Source organism: Chiloscyllium plagiosum, chromosome 28 (assembly GCF_004010195.1).
Source record: "Chiloscyllium plagiosum isolate BGI_BamShark_2017 chromosome 28, ASM401019v2, whole genome shotgun sequence".
Classification (NCBI taxonomy): domain Eukaryota; kingdom Metazoa; phylum Chordata; class Chondrichthyes; order Orectolobiformes; family Hemiscylliidae; genus Chiloscyllium; species Chiloscyllium plagiosum.
The window spans coordinates 14,996,413-15,015,746 of record NC_057737.1 but is presented as its reverse complement, the minus strand read 5'-3'; the positions used below and the strand labels follow the sequence as shown (position 1 = coordinate 15,015,746).

The window sequence follows — 19,334 nt, the reverse complement described above, 5'->3', positions numbered from 1 at the left end:
CATCATTTTAATGTGCTCACATCACAGCCATTTGGATAAAAGTCTGCTTTCTTGAGGGCAAGCGCAGGTAATATGCAGTTGGAGTTGTATAATCAATCTTAGATGTTGGCTATTAGATTAAATTTTGTATAGCTTATATGCCATCATGTGTTGAATGACATTAAATTACTTGAGAGGATTTCTTTAAAAAATACTGTTGCTATCCATTATCTATATATTTGCAATCATTAGTCAGTATTAAAAGAAGTTAAGGTCTCTTTAACTAAAATGTAGATATTCACATGCAAGCATTTTCTCAGCTGCCCAATTCTACAATATATGTTGTAGGGGCTGGTTTTCTAGGTTAGTGTTGTACAGATTTCCTTTATGTCTTGTAGACATAATATTGAATAAAGCAAGATAAGAAACTTAAGTAGAAAGAATTGAATAGAGATTGTTATTACACCCAGTTGTTGCAATAGAGTTATGGAGATCAGAACTTTTGGAGAAATGTGTCCTGAAAGTGTCTTTTGGGAGCACTGCTGATACTTGGATTTACTGCATTGGTGTCTTGATCTTTCAATAGCAGATTTTCGCTATGTTCCATATCCAACTATGACAAGTTTCCAGTTAGTAATCATGCTAGGAAACCTCCAAAATATTGAAGCAAGGTAAACCTAGAAAGTAATGAAGATCTAGAATGTTTTACAAAACCACTTGCATAGGAGGAAGTCCAGACTTGATACAGTTTCTGGCTACAATCCTTTAATACCTCCAGCTGCATTGATTTTTTTAAAATTTAAAATCCTGCCGCCAAGAATGCTGCACCTAAAGCTTCCAATACTAATAATCTAGAAAAGTTGGGAGACATGGCAATCCTGTGCTGCTTACCTTCTGAGCTGTTGGTACAGGTTGGCTTGTTGATGAACCACATTTTATTGCTATTATTAGATAATTAAAAGTTGACCAGTACTTTGTAACTCCACAATAAATGCTACATCACTAACTAACTAAAATTATTTTTGCAACTCTTAGCATGCACGCAATTTTATTTTTTGCTGTTTACCAGCTGGATTAACATATGAGAACCTTCAAGTGAAGTAAAATCATGGACACTAATTTTAATATACAAATATTTTAAGTTTTTGGCATTGTAATTTGAGGGGCTGATAAGTTATTTGCACTAGATGTGAAAGTGGATTTGAGATTGCTGTCAGATCAGTCGTGATCTTATTAAACAGTGGAGCTAGCTCAAGGATCCAAATAGCCAAATCCTGCACCTTTTTTGTATGGCCTCGGTTCACTTGTAGATCTTGGAAATTGACCATTTAATGAACTCGAAATCAAATAAATGCAAGCTTTTCAAGAAGTGTTAATCTATTTAATTGCAAATCTCACAAAGAAGGTATCTAAAAATAAGAAGCGAGATCTTTGGGTTTTCCAGTATTGATCTTGTGTAGGCTAAAGAATATCCTGTTGGTATGATAGTTAAAATGCTTAGATGTTCACATTTTAAGAGAGTCATAGAGAAATACAGTGTGGAAACAGACCCTTTGGTCCAACTTGTCTATGCCGACCACATATCCTAAATTAATCTAGTCCCGATTGCCAGCATTTGGCTCATCTCTCTCTGAACCCTTCCTATTCGTATACCTACCCAAATGCTCTTTAAATGTTGTATTTGTACCAGCCACCATGACTTCCTCAGGCAGTTCGTTCCATACACACACCATCCGCTGTGTGAAAACGTTGCCCCTTAGATCCCTTTTAAATCTTTCCCTCTCACCTTAAGTCTAGTTTTAGACTCCCCTACCCTGAGAAAATGATTTTGACTGTTCACCCGATCCATATCCCTCATGAATTTAAAAACTTCTTTAAGGTCACCCCTCAGCCTCTGATATCTCACATTTATCTAGATTGAACCCCATCTGCCACTTCTCGGCCCATCTGATCAAGGTCCCATTGTACTCTGAGGTAACCTTCTTCACTCTCTGCTACACCTCCAGTTTTGCTGTTATCTGCAAACTTATTAATTATTTCTCGTATATTCAAATCCAAATCATCACAAGTTCATTGTTCTGGAAGTTCGCAAAATATTTTATAACTACTCAAATTCAATGTACATGCTAGATGCATGAAGATTGTTCTAAAATGTCTCCTTTTGATCCATCCAGGTTTTTCTGTCTTTCCTGGAGAAAGGTGGGTTTTGGAAGTAGGAAGAACATATGAATTTAGAGTGGAAGTTTACGACAAAAGCAGTAATAAAGTTTATTTATCCGATGTAAGTTATTAGATAACCCAATTTTGTTTCTTCGGTGCACTTTTTTCCTTCTGTGTTCTTGACTGATATTAGCCATCAGTCCTAACTGATATTCATGCATTTTTCTTATGATTTTTTGTTTGTTTATTTTGTGTTATAAATGCAAGGATTTACGTGTTGATTTATGTTTGGTACTATCTCTTTAATTCAGGGCAAAATCGAATGGTGAAGAGGGTCATTTGATCTGCTTCAAATTCTGTCTGACCACAAGCCTGGGTGGCTTAGTTCCCATGAGGACTTGATTAGAGCAAGGTGATATATTTCACAGCTGGAAACTAAGACAGGAGCATTAACTGTAGACATGTTTTTAATCTCTGTCTTTGGACAGCAAATGAAAGAGCAGTCTTTTAGAAGGACAAAAGGCTACAGATAACGTGGTCAAAAGCGGGGAAAAGGCTTTAAGTCCTCTATATGTTACCAAGCAGATTGCAAGAGGAAGGACGATCACTGGCCAAAGAGATGTACTCTGTTATAATCTAAAGACCCTGGAAAATTTGTTCTGTGAGGTTAGGAGAAGTTCCTAAGTTGCCCTTACTATTGGTAGTTCATTCTAGAATTGCCTGAAAACTAATGGAAGGTTGATAATCATTCAACACTATAATTCAATGAAATGGGAAGGCATGGACCTGTTGGAAGTTGGGACTTGAACTATGTTCTTTAAGATTCTAGTCCTATGAAAAGCATGCTGGAAAGTAAATATATATGCACATTTGGTTGCCAATTCTATTAAGATGATAATATGGGCTAATCTTTCTGTAGTTTGGAGTACAATTTCCCTACTAAGTAACTTTTAATAACATACTGGTTGGTTGGGCTGAATACCTATTTCTGTGTTATATATTGTGTGTAGTAGGTCTGTGTCATCATCTGCGTACATTTTCCATAAAAAAGGTATAGTGGTCTTTGCCTCCAGTTTTTCCTGGCAAAGCTCCATGCACTTTTTTTTAAAAACAAAAGTGCTTTGCAGGGAAAATCGTGACAGAGTCAAATTAATGTAGTTTGATCATTGTTCTTATGACAAAAGATTTAATAATTGTGAGATCGATTATCTAAGCGATACATATAATTTTTAAACAATGTATCTATTTTAGAACGAATCTTCCATTATTTAGTTTGGAAGGGACAATGGAGCGTGCATTATAATTTAATCGAAAGCAGAGAACAGTTAATAAAGGAGTGGAATCAGGCCTCAAATGATTTGATTATGATCCAGTATTTACTAGAGACAGAGGAATATGTTATTGTTGAATAACAGCAAAAAAATTTAATGCAATTACCAAGTGCAGCGCATGCAGCAAGATTCAGTAAATATCCTGCATAACTATTTTTCTCTGCAAGGTTTTGCTGCAAGCTATTATACCTTCCTGCTATGTCAACTGCTTTATCAAAGTACTGTGTTCTGCATTTATTGAAGTGAACTTTGCACTTATTGCCTCTACTCAATTACCTAGATAATCTAGCATCATGTTGGCTATGCTTTTCCAAATCAAAGGAAATTTAAAATGGTTTTAATGAGGAAACTATATTGTTTGATGGCACATATTATCATTTCATTAATCAACATGTGGAAGATCTAGTGCAGAGTTGAGAGCTACACTGAAGTATCCTGCTAGTCACAAGTCATCCAAAAGCGATCCTATTTTTCAGCCATAAACTGGGATGAATTCTTCATAAATTGACTTTACTCAATTGAAGGCTTCCCAAATACACTGCATCTGTAATATTTGATCTGATTGGTTAGAAATGAGTACTATTAAACTAAGAAAATACCCATTATATAATGAGTCAATGAGGGAATTCTGAAGGACAGGATTTAGACCTATTTGGAAAGGCAAGGACTAATTAGGGATAGTTAATACAGGTTGTGTGTGGAAAATTGTGTTTCACTAACTTGAGATTTTTGAAGAAGTAATGAAGAGGATTGCAGGCAGAGCAGTGGATATGATTTATATGGACTTTGGTAAGGCATTTGTCAAGTTTCCTCAAAGTAGACTAGGTTAGCAAGTTTAGATCACCCAGAATAGAGGGAGAGCAGAATTGGCTCAAAGGCAGCAGACAGAGGGTGGTGGTGGTGGAGGGTTGCTTTTCTGACTGGAGGCCTGTGACTAGCAGTGTGCCACAAGGTGTCTGGTCCACTGCTGTTTGTAATTTGATTTGGATGTGAACAAAGAAGGTACGGTTAAGTTTGCAGCTGACACCAAAATTGGAGATGTAGTGGACAGCTAAGAAGGTTACTTCAGAGTACAACAGGATCTTGATCAGATGGTCCAGTGGGCCAAGGAGTGGCAGATAGAGTTTAGATAAATATGAGACGCTGAATTTTGAAAAGACATATCAGGACTTATACACTTAAAGGTAAGGTCAAGGGTGCTGCTGCTGATAAGAGACCTTGGAGTGGAGGTTCATCGTTCCTTGAAAATGGAGTAGCAGGTAGATAGAATAGTGAAGAAAGTGTTTGGTATGCTTGCCTTTATTGGTCAGTGCATTGAGTATAGGAGTTGGGAGGTCATGTTGTGGCTATACAGAACATTGGTTAGGCCACTTTGGAATATGTGCAAATCTGGTTTCCTTCCTATCAAAAGGATGTTGTGAAACTTGGAAGGATTCAGAAAAGGTTTACATGAATGTTGCCAGGGTTGGAGGATTTGAGCTACTGGGAAAGGCTGAATAGGCTGGGGCTATTTTCACTGGAGCGCCAGAGGCTGAGGCGTGACCTTATAGAGGTTTATAAAGTCATGAGAGTCATGGATAGGTAAGTAGATCAGGTCTTTTTCTTTACTTTTGGGTGGGAAAGGTTTAGAGGGATATGGACCAAATACAGGTAATTGGGGTCAGTTTAGTTTGGGAAACTTGGTCAGCACGAACAAGTTGGACCAAAGAGTCTGTTCTGTTTCTGTGCTCTGATGTGCACCCAACTCATCGGCTATTTGGTAACTGTCATTGTGCTCAAATTCTAAGCTGTGCCCACGAGTCCTAGGTATTCTCAATCCATGCCAGTAACTCACCTTGAGCACCATGGGCCCTCGCCTTACTCAGCAGCCTCCCGTGAGGCATCTTATCAAAGGCCTTTTGGAAGTCGAGGTAGATAGAATCCACTGGGTTTCCCTGGTCTAACCTACTTGTTACCTCATCAAAGAACAGGTTTGTCAGGCACAACCTCCCCTTATTAAATTCATGCTGACTTGTTCTAATTGGACCCTGCACTTCCAAGAATTTTAGAAATCTTATCCTTAACGATGGATTCTAGAATTTTATTTACAATCGAGGTTAGGCTAATCAGCCTATAATTTTCCATCTTTTGTCTTGACCCTTTCTTGAACAAGGAGGTTACAACAGCGATTTTCCAATCATTTGAGACTTTCCCTGACTCCAGTGACTTTTGGAAGATTACAACCAATGCCTCCACTATTTCTTCACCCACCTCCCTCAGAACTCTAGGATGTAGCCCATCGGTGCCAGGAGATTTAGAATTAGAGGGCATCAATTTAGAACTGAAATGAGGAGACATTTCTTCAGCCAGAGTGGTGGGATTGTGGAATTCATTGCCACAGTGCAGTGAAGGCTGGGACGTTAAATGTCTTCAAGGCCAAGATTTGATAAATTCTTAATCTCACAAGGAATTAGGGCTACGGGGAGAATGCGGGCAAGTGGTGTTGAAATGCCCATCAGCCATGATTGAATGGCGGAGTGGACTCGATGGGTCAAATAACCTTACTTACACTCCTATTTCTTATGGTCTTCTGGTCGAATTTAATATAATTTATAATGTTATGTTTATACTGTGGAAATCTCTTAACTGGTCAACAGTAGTTTTAACATGTACACTTGTGTCAGATTAAAATGTTTGTGTACATTTTCTGCATATTTAATCAAAATTTGGTAAAATATTTGTTTAGTACTGTATACTAAATTATTTAATTTTTCTGAAATGAAAATCATAAGAGAACTAGTACAAATGTAAACTTTATTCAGAAATTTGGCTGCTCTCCGTATGTAATTTTGTATAAAAGTTTGCAACTTGGAAGAATGAGGCTGCTGCAGTGAAATAACTGGTTGGCACACTTACTAACCCAATCTTAATGCCACTGTTTGATAAAGTACAATATTGTGAAAATAATTTATGATTGGAAGCATGCTTTTGGAAACATAAATGATTATTTTAAACTTAGGTTTTTTTTCCCAGAATTTAAATATTGGCACTACCATTCCGGAATCACACTTCAGAATCTTGAGTAAATCTGTTAATGGAACTTATTATAATGTTGATGTTTTGCTGGCTGGCCAAGAAATAATTAAAGCTTCACTCTTTGGAGTAGCAGGAGAGGTATGGATGAGATGTGTAATCTGACAAATGTTATACACAATATATTACAAGACACATTGCTGTTTAAAAATTGCTTGGAGCAATTTATCATTGTAATCAAAAACAAATAGTGGAATCCTTCAAGTATGTTCAATCTGGTCTGTTTTATTCCATCAATGTGATTGTTTAAACTTGTTTTTATATTTGTAAATTTTGTTTTGCTTTTGTATAGGCATCATGCTTCAACAGTTACTCAAAACAAACTAATGAGTGAGAATTTCCTGAAACAGGATTTTTAGCTAACCTATGTTTGAGATCTCTATGCAGCTCCGAACATATATAATTGATTTAAACTGTTGCACTTTATTTCATTTTTTGCAACTAACAGCCTGCCACAGAATCATTTTAATCTACATTTCGTCGCGGATTTAATCATCAGCCATTTTAAAATGTCAGAATTGCTGCACTTAAAACATTAGTGTATTTGTCAGAATACAAAGTTCAGGTATAGATAATTTAGACCACATTTGGTCCCTATTTTGCTCACTAATGTTCATATGACAGTAGTGATTGATGTAAGTTTAGAAGTAAGTTGTCCCTTTAAATGTTCAATCAGCATTAAATGGTATAACAAAAGATATCTTAAAAATAATCCCACTGTTAACAACAGAATAGAAGCATGTAAAATTTGTGTTATGTTTATTATATATTTAATCTTTTATGAATGTAAAGATAAACTCAGCTCCAGCAATTATTTCTTGCTGGCATTCTATATCTGCTCAAAAATGATATGTTGTTTTGTCAAAGCAATTAATGTAGGTATTGATGTGTAAAACCATTGATACAAAGATTGGCTGGCTTACAAGTATAAAAAAACTTGAAAAAAATCCATTTTGCTTCTTTTGATTATTGATATTATCTTGTTATAGAGCCTGGTTATCCCCATTACCAACCACCAAGAAGTAACTATTTATGAACCAATAATCCTGAAGCCTAAAGTCCTTGTGTTCCCTTGGCATCCCAAACCCCGAAGTTATCGACACTTAATTCAGGTACTGCTTTCTGTGACTCCGTTATGATATGAGTTGCTCTTTATTTTGAAGAAACTTGCATAATCTACACAAATAGAAGGCCAACTTACCTTGTATCAAAAAGCACTATTAGAGGTAATTCAATTCCATTCACTATATAACTGATCCAAAATAGGATGGAGGAAGAGCATGAAACAATGGACAAAAGGACTTGGGAATGTGCAGATGAGGCTTATCTGAAAATTTCAGGGATAAGGGATTTGTAGAAAGGTTTAAATATTGTTTTCCTGTGAGCAAAGAAAGTGAAGCATTTTGTAGTTAAAAAGATTTGAGCAGGATGGATGGCTTTAAAACCTGTGCGAGTTAATTATGGACAGTGAAGTTAATTACCAATAAAGGTGGAAATGAAAATTACTTTTAATGGGAGTAAATTTCAGTAGGAAATTGGATATATGCTTGGGTAAATTTGCAGGGCTATGAGCAAACAGCAAGGGTATACAACTGATTGGAAAGCTGTTTTAAAGAACTGCAAAGTCTTATTGGACCAAACTGAAAGCGAAAAATAGTAAGATCACAGCAGGTCAGGTGGCATCTTCTTGGATGCTTTCTGACCCGTTGTGATCTCCAGCATCTGCAGTAATTTGCTCTGACCTAATTGGACCAAATGGGCCCTCTCTCCAAATGATTCTTTTTGAAGAATGTGGTGCTGAAAATGCACAGCCAGTCAGGCAGCATCCAAGGAGCAGAGGAATCGGTGTTTTGAGCATAAGCTGTTCATCAGGAATCTCGGATGCTGCCTGACTGGCTGTGCTTTTGCAGCAGCACACTCTTTGACTCTGATCTCCAACATCTGCAGTGTTCACTTTCTCCCTAAACTATTCTTTTGCCTACGCTAGTTTCTGTTCCCTTAAAAACAGAAGAAAATTGACATTTAGTTTAAAAAACAAATTGAATTCTGCCTGAGGATATACTGGACTGCCTGGAAACACACTACTATGTAAAGTCTTGTGGTACAAGGCTAACTTTTTGATGTGTTGCTTCAAACAGGGAATCTTCCTCATCATAAATGTTTGCTAGAAACTTCACGGTACATATCTAGCCAAAATTTCCCGTATACGCTTACAAGTTGTGGTTCTTGGCAGGTGAAATGCCCCATCTGAAGCACAAAATTGGATAATCCATGTCTTATTTTTTAAGCTATTCTTTCTGCATAAACTGCACAAATAGATTTCATAAATGTCTTAAACAAGTCTTTATATTTCCACAGGTTAATGGTGGAAGTGGTAACTTTACGTGGTCATCAGGTAATGAAAGTGTAGCTCTGGTGACAGTAAAAGGTGTTATAGCAACCAGTGACAGCCGAGGTTTCAGCATTATACATGCTAGAGATGTGGATAATCCAATTCACTTTGGCAAAATGCAAGTAAGTAATAAATCATGGTGTCCTTAACTATTTAATTCTGAAGTTTAGATTTTTCAAGCTGTCTTATTTTTAATTCTGGTGTTAACCGTTTACAATAAAAATGTAAACAGTAAAGTAATTGCAATTGGAAGATCTGGTCTCTTGTTCTCTTTGAACTCCACACACCATTTTATTTTGTTTTATTTATTTAGTCTTTCTCTTGTTTCTTAGTATGCAATGGTCACGGGCACAGCATTCCCTAAAAGGTGTGCACCTTATTTGTAAATGGTGCAGGAAATGTCAGCATATCCAACTGGTAGCAGGGCATCTCATCAGTGGTAAGGGTAGGCACTTTAAAGAGCCTGGTATGCATGCTGCTTTACTGGATCTCTTAATTAAACCGATGCTGTGTTCATTGTAGGGGTTAACTGAAGATTGCTTCTGTAATGGAAGACTTAAACTCATGATTAAGAGAGCAGTACAATAAGTCCTTTAGATCAAAGTATGCCTCCTTTACATCAGGTGGAAGGAGAGTATCCCACCACAGGATGAGGTCACATTTTCCAGAAATCTAACTCCTTGTATCTGGAAACAAATCAGGAAAGAATCTGACTTGATCCAAGTTGCTACTGTGAGACTCCCATTCACAGTTTTGTTGCCATTGTCAGTACAGGACTTCATCATAACAGCAAGACAAATTAAGACCTCTCCCACTTTATATTCCTTTCATCCAGTCATGGCAACCCCCTTTAATGAGCTTCCTACTTTCAAATGCTTAGCACTGCTCTCAAATATTGTCTTTTTCTTTTGCATACTTGGTATATCAGCTGAACTATTATACCCACATGCAAATGTTGAGAACTCTTCGTTGCTGAATAATATAGTCCCTTTCTCATGCAGAATAAGCTGGGCAAATGCCAGGGAGAGGATGTGCATATGAAGAAGAATGAAGTTGTTCCATGTGTTATTTACTGAAGAGATTGCTTTGAAATTTCTATAGGAGAGAAAGCTAGAATTGTTGCAGAGGGTGAATCCAGCTGCAACAATTATCTCTCTCCCCTTTTCCAAGTGCCAGATGATCTCCAATAGAGGAGGAGGGAGAATCTGCAACTAAAATCTACTGTGACTGTCAGTACTCCTAAACCTGCCAATGACTGTTCAGAAATTGATACCCCTGACCTTTTGATAATGATATGATGGAGTAAGTACAGATTGGTACATCACAGATGTAGGAGAAAGTGAGGACTGCAGATGCTGGAGATCAGAGCTGAAAAATGTGTTGCTGGAAAAGCGCAGCAGGTCAGGCAGCATCCAAGGAGCAGGAGAATCGACGTCACGGCTCACCAGAGAAAATGCATACATCTTTGCCTGCTATAAAGAACAAAGTCTGTCATTTCTAGTGCACACATTTCAAAAATAACAGCTGCAGACCAAGAGTTGTCTGGTGCAATGGCTGTCTACTGTGGCGCTTGCAGATCTAATTACACAACATGACAGATGGCCTTGTAATTTGTGCATGAGATTTATGCATAGCATCAGGTTACTGCAGTCTTGAATTCAAACTTGAAGTGAGCACCTCTTCAGGAGTATCTGATAGCACCTCTTAAGGCTTCACATACTAAAGTATTGCATACCCTGGGCTGCAGCATTTCCTGCATTTTATTAAGCTGAAATAACAGAACTGATTTTGGGCTTTCATGATGTTAAAGCACTCCTGATATCTGCTGTTGAACAGGTCAGTTTGGCTTCTGAAGTTTTTAAAATTCATTCAGGGAATGTGGGCTATTTTGACCAGGCCAACATATATTCCCCATCAAGAGCCTATTTGCTTCCTCCAAGTCATGACCAGTATGGAGGAGTACTGATTAATCAGCCAAGGATTGTTTGGTATCTGGTAATCAGTCGGCAGATTCCTTGCCTATGTTTGACCTGATGACTTGAGACTTCACAGGACCTAGGGTTAATGTCGAGGACTCCTAGGCAATTCCCTCCTGACTATTCGACAATGCTCTGAATAAGTGAAACCCCATACAGTTTTGTATACATACAAGCCATTTTATTTATAGGTTGCATTAAGGCTAATTGACAGAATACAATTGGTACTCCATTTGCTGCAAGAAAGAATTGTAAAGTATTTTCTTGAAACCAAAAATAGAAGAATTGATATGAACGGACTCGAGTGGCATATTTTACACCACTGTTCTAACCAGAGAAACTGTCGAGGGAATTTCGATTTGATTTATTTATTGTCAGACAATGAAAAACTTTGTTTGCGAGCAGTACAGGCAGATCATAGTAAGCAAGGACATATAGATCATAAGGTGAAAACAAAACTTGGACAGAATAAGGCATGCAAGCTACGCTACACAGACCTGCATGAGACATGATCAGTTTTAACAAGATCAGCAGTATTTGATGTTAGAGAGTCCATTCATCAGCCTAATAATGGCAGGGATGAAGCTGTCCTTGAATCTGCTGGTGCGTGTTCAGGCTTCAATATCTTCTGCCTGGAAAGCATTACTGGGATGGAATGGGTCTTTGATGATGTTGGCAGCATTTTCACAGCAGTGCAATGCATAACTGGATCTGTGGATGGGAGGTTAGCTTCCATGATGATCTATACACAACAGTCTTTAGTTTCTTATGGTCTTGGGCAGAGCAGTTGCCATACCAGGCAGTTATGCATTTGTACAGTGTGATTTCTACAGGGTAGCTGTAAAAATTGGTGACATTCCTCATGGACATGCCAAATTTCCTGAGGTGCCTGAGAAAGAATAGTCGTTGTGCCACCTTTACCATTGTATCTACGTGGGAACTCCAGGGCAAGTTGTCAGTTATTGTCACTCCAACAAACTTGTTTTTCTTCACCCTCTCAACCTCAATGTGGATGGGGGCGTGTTCTGAAGTCAATGATCAGTTCTTTAGTTTTGCCAGTATGAAGAGAGAGGTTGTTATTATTGCACCACATTACCAAGCTCTCTGTCTCCTTTCCAGATTTGAGTGTTGCACTTGATTATCTGGGCACAGTCGATTTTGGAATTTTTGATACGATGAGCACTTGCCCACTAAAAGAAACCCTAATGTCTATTCTATCTAAATAAATAGTGTGCATGGATCGACCATGGAAAGTCTCCCCATATGCTTCAAATGAATGAGCTAGGCTGAAATTGTGTGTAATTTGTCTGACAGATTTAATTCCGTATTTTCAATTATCCTTAGATCAATGTGCTGAGGCCAGTCAGTATAGAGTTTGTCCAATCCCGTGTAGAAATTGAGGTTGGTCAGACCCTTGATCTACCTATCATGGTTTATGGGCTCATGGATACTGATGCCATGGAAACGGTTCCAGTGAATAATTGCACATTAATGAACTTGGCAGTGGAGATGGACAAGCAAGGGATATTCAAGGTCATTCAAGGTACAGTAGAAAGATATTGTTTTGTTTTTATTTCATAATAAATTGGATACTTTGCTTATCTTTCAAACAATTAAATATTAAATCATTATTCAATTCTCTTCTAATTGCATGGAGCCTTATTGGTGCAAGTTTGAAAATGTTGGCTTTTGGACATGTTTGATTTGAGAATAAGATTTAATAGCAATCATGTGAATCTTCTTATCATGGAATATTTAATAACACTTTGCCGCAAACTGAATTTCATGTCATTAGGTAAGGTTCTGCCTGGAGTACTTATTTTTTCAACATTAGATCAGAAAGTCAGAAGAACTGAATCAGTCTGGGTAAAGCATGTAGCTTAAAAATAGACTGAGAGTTGAATTCTTGTTAAAATTGCTTATTTTTGTATTCTAAAACATTTGGCTATATGCATTTTGGTTTTCCTGGGTAATCTGCCATTTCTTTGTAATTTTTGTACTTTTTCTTAGTTTAGTTTAGTTTACTGTTTAGTTTACATTACAGTGTGGAAACAGGCCCTTCAGTCCAACAAGTCCACACCGACCCGCCGAAGCGCAACCCACCCATACCCCTTACCTAACACTACGGGCAATTTAGCATGACCAATTCACCTGACCTGCATATCTTTGGACTGTGGGAGGAAACCGGAGCACCCGGAGGAAACCCACGCAGACATAGGGAGAACATGCAAACTCCACACAGTCACTCGTCTGAGGCGGGAATTGAACCCGGGTCTCAGGCGCTGTGAGGCAGCAGTGCTAACCACCGTGCCGCCCACTTGTACTTTGTTTTATTAATCTTTGCTGGTGTTGCAGTTGGTGTTATCATTGTGCTCAACACTTAGAATGACTAAGATAAATTCTTCAGGAACTAAAAAGTACAGGTGCAGTGATACTCAGGTTTCAGTCTGTACCCATCACAATACTGGCAGGTTGTAGATTTGTCTACCTATACCAGAATGTGTAAAATGGAAGCTTCCTTCCCATCATGCTTTAATGGTAAAAGGTATCAGATTTGTACACTAGTTGCATGATGACTTCCAGGCAATATCTAAGCTTGAATCAAAATATTATTACTCTGGACCTGAAAACTTTGTACTGCTTGACACTAAGCTATTTAATTAGGTGGTTTGTGGTACTTTTTTTTTGTCAGGAATGACATTTCTTGCATAAAAACAAATTGCTGGAGAAATTCAGTATCCTTGGAGAGGGAAACCGAGTTAATATTTAGAGTCAAGAACTCTTTGAAATCAAGGAATTCCAGTACGTTTTTATTTCAGATTTCTAGCGACTGTAGTGTTTTGATTTTATAGTATTCTTTTCCTTACTCTCTTTCCCTGGGTTTCTTTGTTTTACTCCATTCAAGATGGTTAAAGTGCTAACCCATATAAATGTATCGGCACTGTATAGGAATATGAGCAGAACTAAACCATTCTGCCTCTCAAACCGACTCCATCATTCAGTTAAACTATGGCTGATGTGTATCTTAACTTATCCTTCTTCGTTCCATATCCTTTAGTATTCACTCTCCATTTAAAATGTTAATTAACTCAACCTCAAATTTGTTTTTAAGAGGAGAGCCTTCCCAATTTATGGGTGGCTCAGTGGTTAGCACTGCTGCCTCACAGCACCAGGGTCCCAGGTTCGATTCCAGCCTCAGGTGACTGTCTATGTGGAGTTTGCACATTCTCCCCGTGTCTGCGTGAGTTTCCTCCCACAGTCCAAAGATGTGCAGGTCAGGCGGATTGACCATGCTAAATTGCCCATAGTGTTAAGTTCATTAGTCAGAGGGAAATGGGTCTGGGTGGATTACTCTTCAGAGGGTCGGTGTGACTGGTTGGGCCGAAGGGTCTGTTTTCTCATGATACGGAATCTAATCTAATCTCATTTCTACTTCCCTTTGTGTAAGAAAGTGCTTCCTGTTTTGACCCTGAATGACATAGCAGCACAGTGGTTCAGTTGGTTGACACAGTAGCTCAGTGGTTAGCACTGCTGCCTCATAGTGCTAGGGGCCTGCACAGTTTCTTCTGCAGCTGTACAGGGCCCTGGTGAGACCACACCTGGAGTACTGTGTGCAGTTCTGGTCTCCAAATTTGAGGAAAGACATTCTGGCTATTGAGGGAGTGCAGGATAGATTCACGAGGTCAATTCCTGGAATGACAGGACTACCTTATGCTGAAAGACTGGAGTGACTGGGCTTGTATTCCCTTGAGTTTAGAAGACTGACAGGGGATCTGATTGAGACATATAAGATTATTAAAGGATTGGACACTCTGGAGGCAGGAAACATGTTTCCGCTGATGGGTGAGTGCCGAACCAGAGGACACAGCTTAAAAATGCGGGGTAGACCATTTAGGAAGAGATGAGGAGAAACTTCTTCACCCAGAGAGTGGTGGCTGTGTGGAATGCTCTGCCCCAGAGGCAGTGGAGGCCCAGTCTCTGGATTCATTTAAGAAAGAGTTAGATAGAGCTCTCAGGGATAGTAGAATCAAGGGTTATGGAGATAAGGCAGGAACAGGATACTGATTAAGGATGATCAGCCATGATCATATTGAATGGTGGTGCAGGCTCGAAGGGCAGAATGGCCTACTCCTGTACCTATTGTCTATTGACCTGGGTTTGATTCCAGCCTTAGGAAACTGTCTATGTTTGCACATTTTCTGTGTCCGCGTGGGTTTCCTCCCACAATCCAAAGATGTGCAGGTTAGGTGAATTAGTCATGCTAAATTGCCCATAGTGTTGAGGAATGTGTAGGCTAGGTGTGCTAGTCAGGGGAAATGTAGAGTAATAGGGGTAGGGGAATAGGTCTTGGTGGGATACTGTTTGGAGGGTCTGTGTGGCATTGTTGGGCCAAATGACCTGTTTCCACACAATAGGGGTGCTATGATTCTAATTTAAGAATTGTGCCATCTTGTTCTGATCTTTCACTGTGAAAGCTAGTAACTTTGATCCATCTACTCTATTAATTTTTTTTTGTTTTATTCATGTAGGATGTGGGTGCCACTGGCTGGCCAGCATTTATTGCCGGTCTTTTTGTTTCCCTTAAGGTGGTGATGAGCTGCCGCCTTGAACCACTGCAGTCCATATGCTGTAGATTCTCCCACAATACCCTTGGAGAGAGAATTCCAGGATTTCGACCCAGTGACAGTGGAGGAATGGAGAGGAACTTGCAGGTGGTGGTGTCCCCATGTATCTGCTGCCCTTGTCCTTCTAGATAGAAGTAGTCATGGGTTTAGATGGTGCTATCTAAAGATCTTTGGTGGATTTTTGCAGTGCATCTTGTAGATTGTACACACTGCTGCTAATGAGCAGTAGTTGTGTAGGGAGTGGATGTTTGTGGATGTGGGGCCAGTCATCCGTTGCTTTGTCCTGGATGGCATCAGGCTTCTTGAATGTTGGTGGAGCTGCATCCATCCAGGCAAGTGAAGAGAATTCAGTCACACGCATGACTTGTGCCTTGTAGTTGGTTGACAGGCTTTAGAACCTTAGGCGGTGCGTTACTTGTCCCAGTATTCCTAGCCTCTGACTTGCTCTTATAGCCATTGCGTTCATGTGGATCCAGTTGAGTTTTTGATCGGTGATCCCCAGGGTGTTGATAGTGTGGGGTGGGGGGGGGATTCAATGATGGTAAGACTAATGAATGTTATGGGGCAGTGGTTAGATTGTCTCGTTTTGGAGGTGATCATGGCCTATCATTTGTGAATATTACTTGCCACTTGTTAGCCCAAACCTGATATCTGAGGAGTTACAAATGGTGCTGAACATTGTGTAATCATCAGTGAACATCCCCACTTCTGACTTTGATACAGAGAAGGTCATTGCTGAGGCAGCTGAAGATGGTTGGGCCTAGGACACTACCATTGAGGAACTCCTTGCAGACGGGTATCCTGGAGCTGAGATGACTGACTCCAACATCTACAACAATCTTCCTATGTGCCAGGCATGACTCCAATCTTGATACCTATTGATTCCACTTTTGCCATGGCTCTTTATTGTCACATTCAGTTAGATGTGGCCTTGATGTCAAGGGCTGTCACGTTCACCTCCCCTCCAGAATTCAGCTCTTTTGTCCATGTTTGAACCAAATCTAGCCTGTCGTCAGGAGCTGAGTGGCCCGGGCAGAACCCAAATTGGGCGTCACTGAGCAGTTTATTGCTAAGCAGGTTCCATGTGATAATCCCGTCGATGACTCCTTCCATCAGTTAACTGATGATCAAAAGTAGTCTGATGGGTGGTAATTGGCTAATTGGATTAAATATGGACAACTTTCCACAATTTCAGGTAGATACTAGTGTTGTAACTGTGCTGGACTAGCTTGGTTAGAGGAGCAGCATGTTCTGGAACGCAAGTCTTTCATCCTATTGCCAGAATATTGTCAGGACTCATAGCCTTTGCAGTATCTAGTGCCTCCAGTTGTTTCGTGATATCATGTGGAGTGAATTGAATTGGCTGAAGATTCGTAGACCACTGGCAGGGTTCGAGATGGATCATTCACTTAGCACTTCTAGCTGAAGATTGCTGCAAATGCTTCAGCCTTATCTTTTGCACTGATGTGTTGGGCCTTTCCACCATTGAGGATGGGAATATTTATGGAGCCTCCTCCTTCATTGACCATCACCATTCACAATTGGATGTGGTAGAACTGCAGAGCTTAGATCTGATCCATTGGTATGGAATCGTTTAGCTGTGTCTCACTTGCGGCTTATGATGTTTGGTGCGCAAGTAGCCCTGGTTACTTGATCCCCCAGGTAGACAGTTAATTTTTATGTGTGCCTGGTACTGCTCCTAGCACGATCCCCTTACTTGATGATCATGGATGAGTCGGGGATATGCCAACCTATGAGTTGTAAATTGTGTTGGAGTACAGTTCTGCTGCTGTTGATGGTTCATAGGACTTAATGGATGCCCAGTCTTCTGTTCAAAGTCTGTCCCAGCTATGGACAAAAGTGGTGAAGTCTTGGATAAGCAACCCTCACTCTGACACATCATCCTCCATGCTGTGACTGTACTAATAACAATGGGGTTCTGGCAGTGGTCCATAACTGCCCTCATCTTACCCATGAACAACAGGTTAATAAGAGAGGACTTTGCCTGGGAGGCCTCGATATCCAGCCATATTGATGACCTCCGTACCCCATCTGATACAGTGTATTAATTTATTTTAGGCTATTTCAGAATATAAGATTAACTTTGCAAAATCAAGGTTATGCCTTTGGGGACCTCCAGGAAATGCCAGAGGTTGAAGGTGGCCCGAGGTTCCCTCTTAAATGGTCACAGGTGGGGTTCCGATACCTAGGCATTTTTATTACCCCCAATCGCGCGCACAGGACAGCAGGGAACTCAAGTGATAGCTCCTGACGTCTGGGAAATCAGCTCCACCCCATGCTTGAGGCAACTGCAATTTTGTGAGTTTGATGAGTGATCGTCCATGATGCCAGACAAGGAATTAAACCAACCCATAAGTTTCTGCAGAGTTGAACTGGGAAACATTATAGGAGCATACATGTGGGATAAAGCAAACAAGGAAGGAATTCATATTAATGATGACTATTTGGCCCAACCATTAAATTGGAAGAGCCTCCCATCTCTGGAAATCCCGCCTAATATTGTCAAACAAGTGAGCAAAGTTAGTCCGAAATAACCGATCAAACATGGGGGTAATAAAAATGCCTAGGTATCGGAACCCTACCTGTGACCACTTCAGAGGGAACCTCGGGCCACCTTCAACCGCTGCCATTTCCTTGAGTTCCCAAAAGGCATAACCTTGATTTTGCGAAGTTGATCTTATATTTGGGGATATTTCAGAATATATTAATGCACTGTATCAGCAATCCCACTTCCAGAGCGGTTATGTGGGTGTTCTGACGAACGGCCTCTGCCAGCGGCTCTAACACCAACGTAAACAACAATGGTGAAAGGGGGCAGCCTTGACGTCTACCCTACCAATCCTGAAGTTCCCAGACTTCACCCTGTTGGTGATGACCATGGCCAGAGGGTGACAATATAAAACCTTCACCCACCTAGCCAAGACCTCACCCAACCCAAACCACTCTAAGATATAGAAGAGATACAGCCATTCCACCTGGTCAAATGCTTTCTCTGCATCTAAGGAAATCACCAACCCCTGAATTGATCATTGCTGACATAGTTAGACCATATTCAGCAACCTTCTAATATTATTAGAAGACCTACAGCCCCTTATAAAACGTGTGATCTTCTTTGACAATATCGAGCAACACCTCCAATCTCAGCACCAAGATCTTAGACAGAATCTTAAAATCTGAATTTAATCGAGAGATGGGCCTGTAGGAAGCACAATCCTCAGGAACCTTCCCCTTCTTAAGAATGAGAGAAATACTAGCTTCTCTCAAAGATGGTGGTAAGCATGCATGCATATTAGAGTGATTGTACATCTCCAATATTGGCCCTGACAGAATCCCTATAAACTCCTTATAAAGCTCACCCTGGAGACCATCAGGGCCAGGCGCTTTCCCACTCTGAAGTTGCCTAGCTGCCTCCTGTATTTCCTGAACTATCAAAGGGGCATTAAGGAAAGAGGCCAGTTCCTAGGTTACCCCGGGAGGTCCAGGTTCCTAAAGGCTTCCATTTTAGCACACCTGTCCTCAACTTTCAGACCAATACAATTCAGAGTAAAAACTCCGAAAAGCCTCATTAATCCTGTTGGCATCGTACGTGAGAATCCCGGCGCTATCTCTAATTGCAGTAATAGATTGGGGAGCACGCTTTTTTCTAGTCAGATACGCTAAGTACTTCCCTGGCCTATCTCCATACTTGACCAGCCTTTGTTTAGCAAAAGCAAGTTCTTTCTTTGCAGTTTGTGTAAGTATTGAATTCATGGCAGTCTGAGGGCCGTGATCCACTGTA

At 40.0% G+C, this 19,334-nt stretch overlaps 1 protein-coding gene across 9 annotated transcripts in view; it reads left to right on the top strand.

Annotated features, from left to right (window-relative positions):
* Positions 1 to 19,334, top strand: part of LOC122563983 (nuclear pore membrane glycoprotein 210-like) — a 178,660-nt gene that overhangs the window by 32,824 nt on the left and 126,502 nt on the right. For all 9 annotated transcript variants that reach the window (XM_043718385.1, XM_043718388.1, XM_043718384.1 and 6 more), the window contains 6 exons: positions 274 to 342; positions 2,154 to 2,260; positions 6,483 to 6,623; positions 7,532 to 7,654; positions 8,901 to 9,056; positions 12,255 to 12,453. In XM_043718385.1, coding sequence (XP_043574320.1) covers positions 274 to 342; positions 2,154 to 2,260; positions 6,483 to 6,623; positions 7,532 to 7,654; positions 8,901 to 9,056; positions 12,255 to 12,453 — 795 coding nt within the window. The remainder of the gene's footprint in view (positions 1 to 273; positions 343 to 2,153; positions 2,261 to 6,482; positions 6,624 to 7,531; positions 7,655 to 8,900; positions 9,057 to 12,254; positions 12,454 to 19,334) is intronic.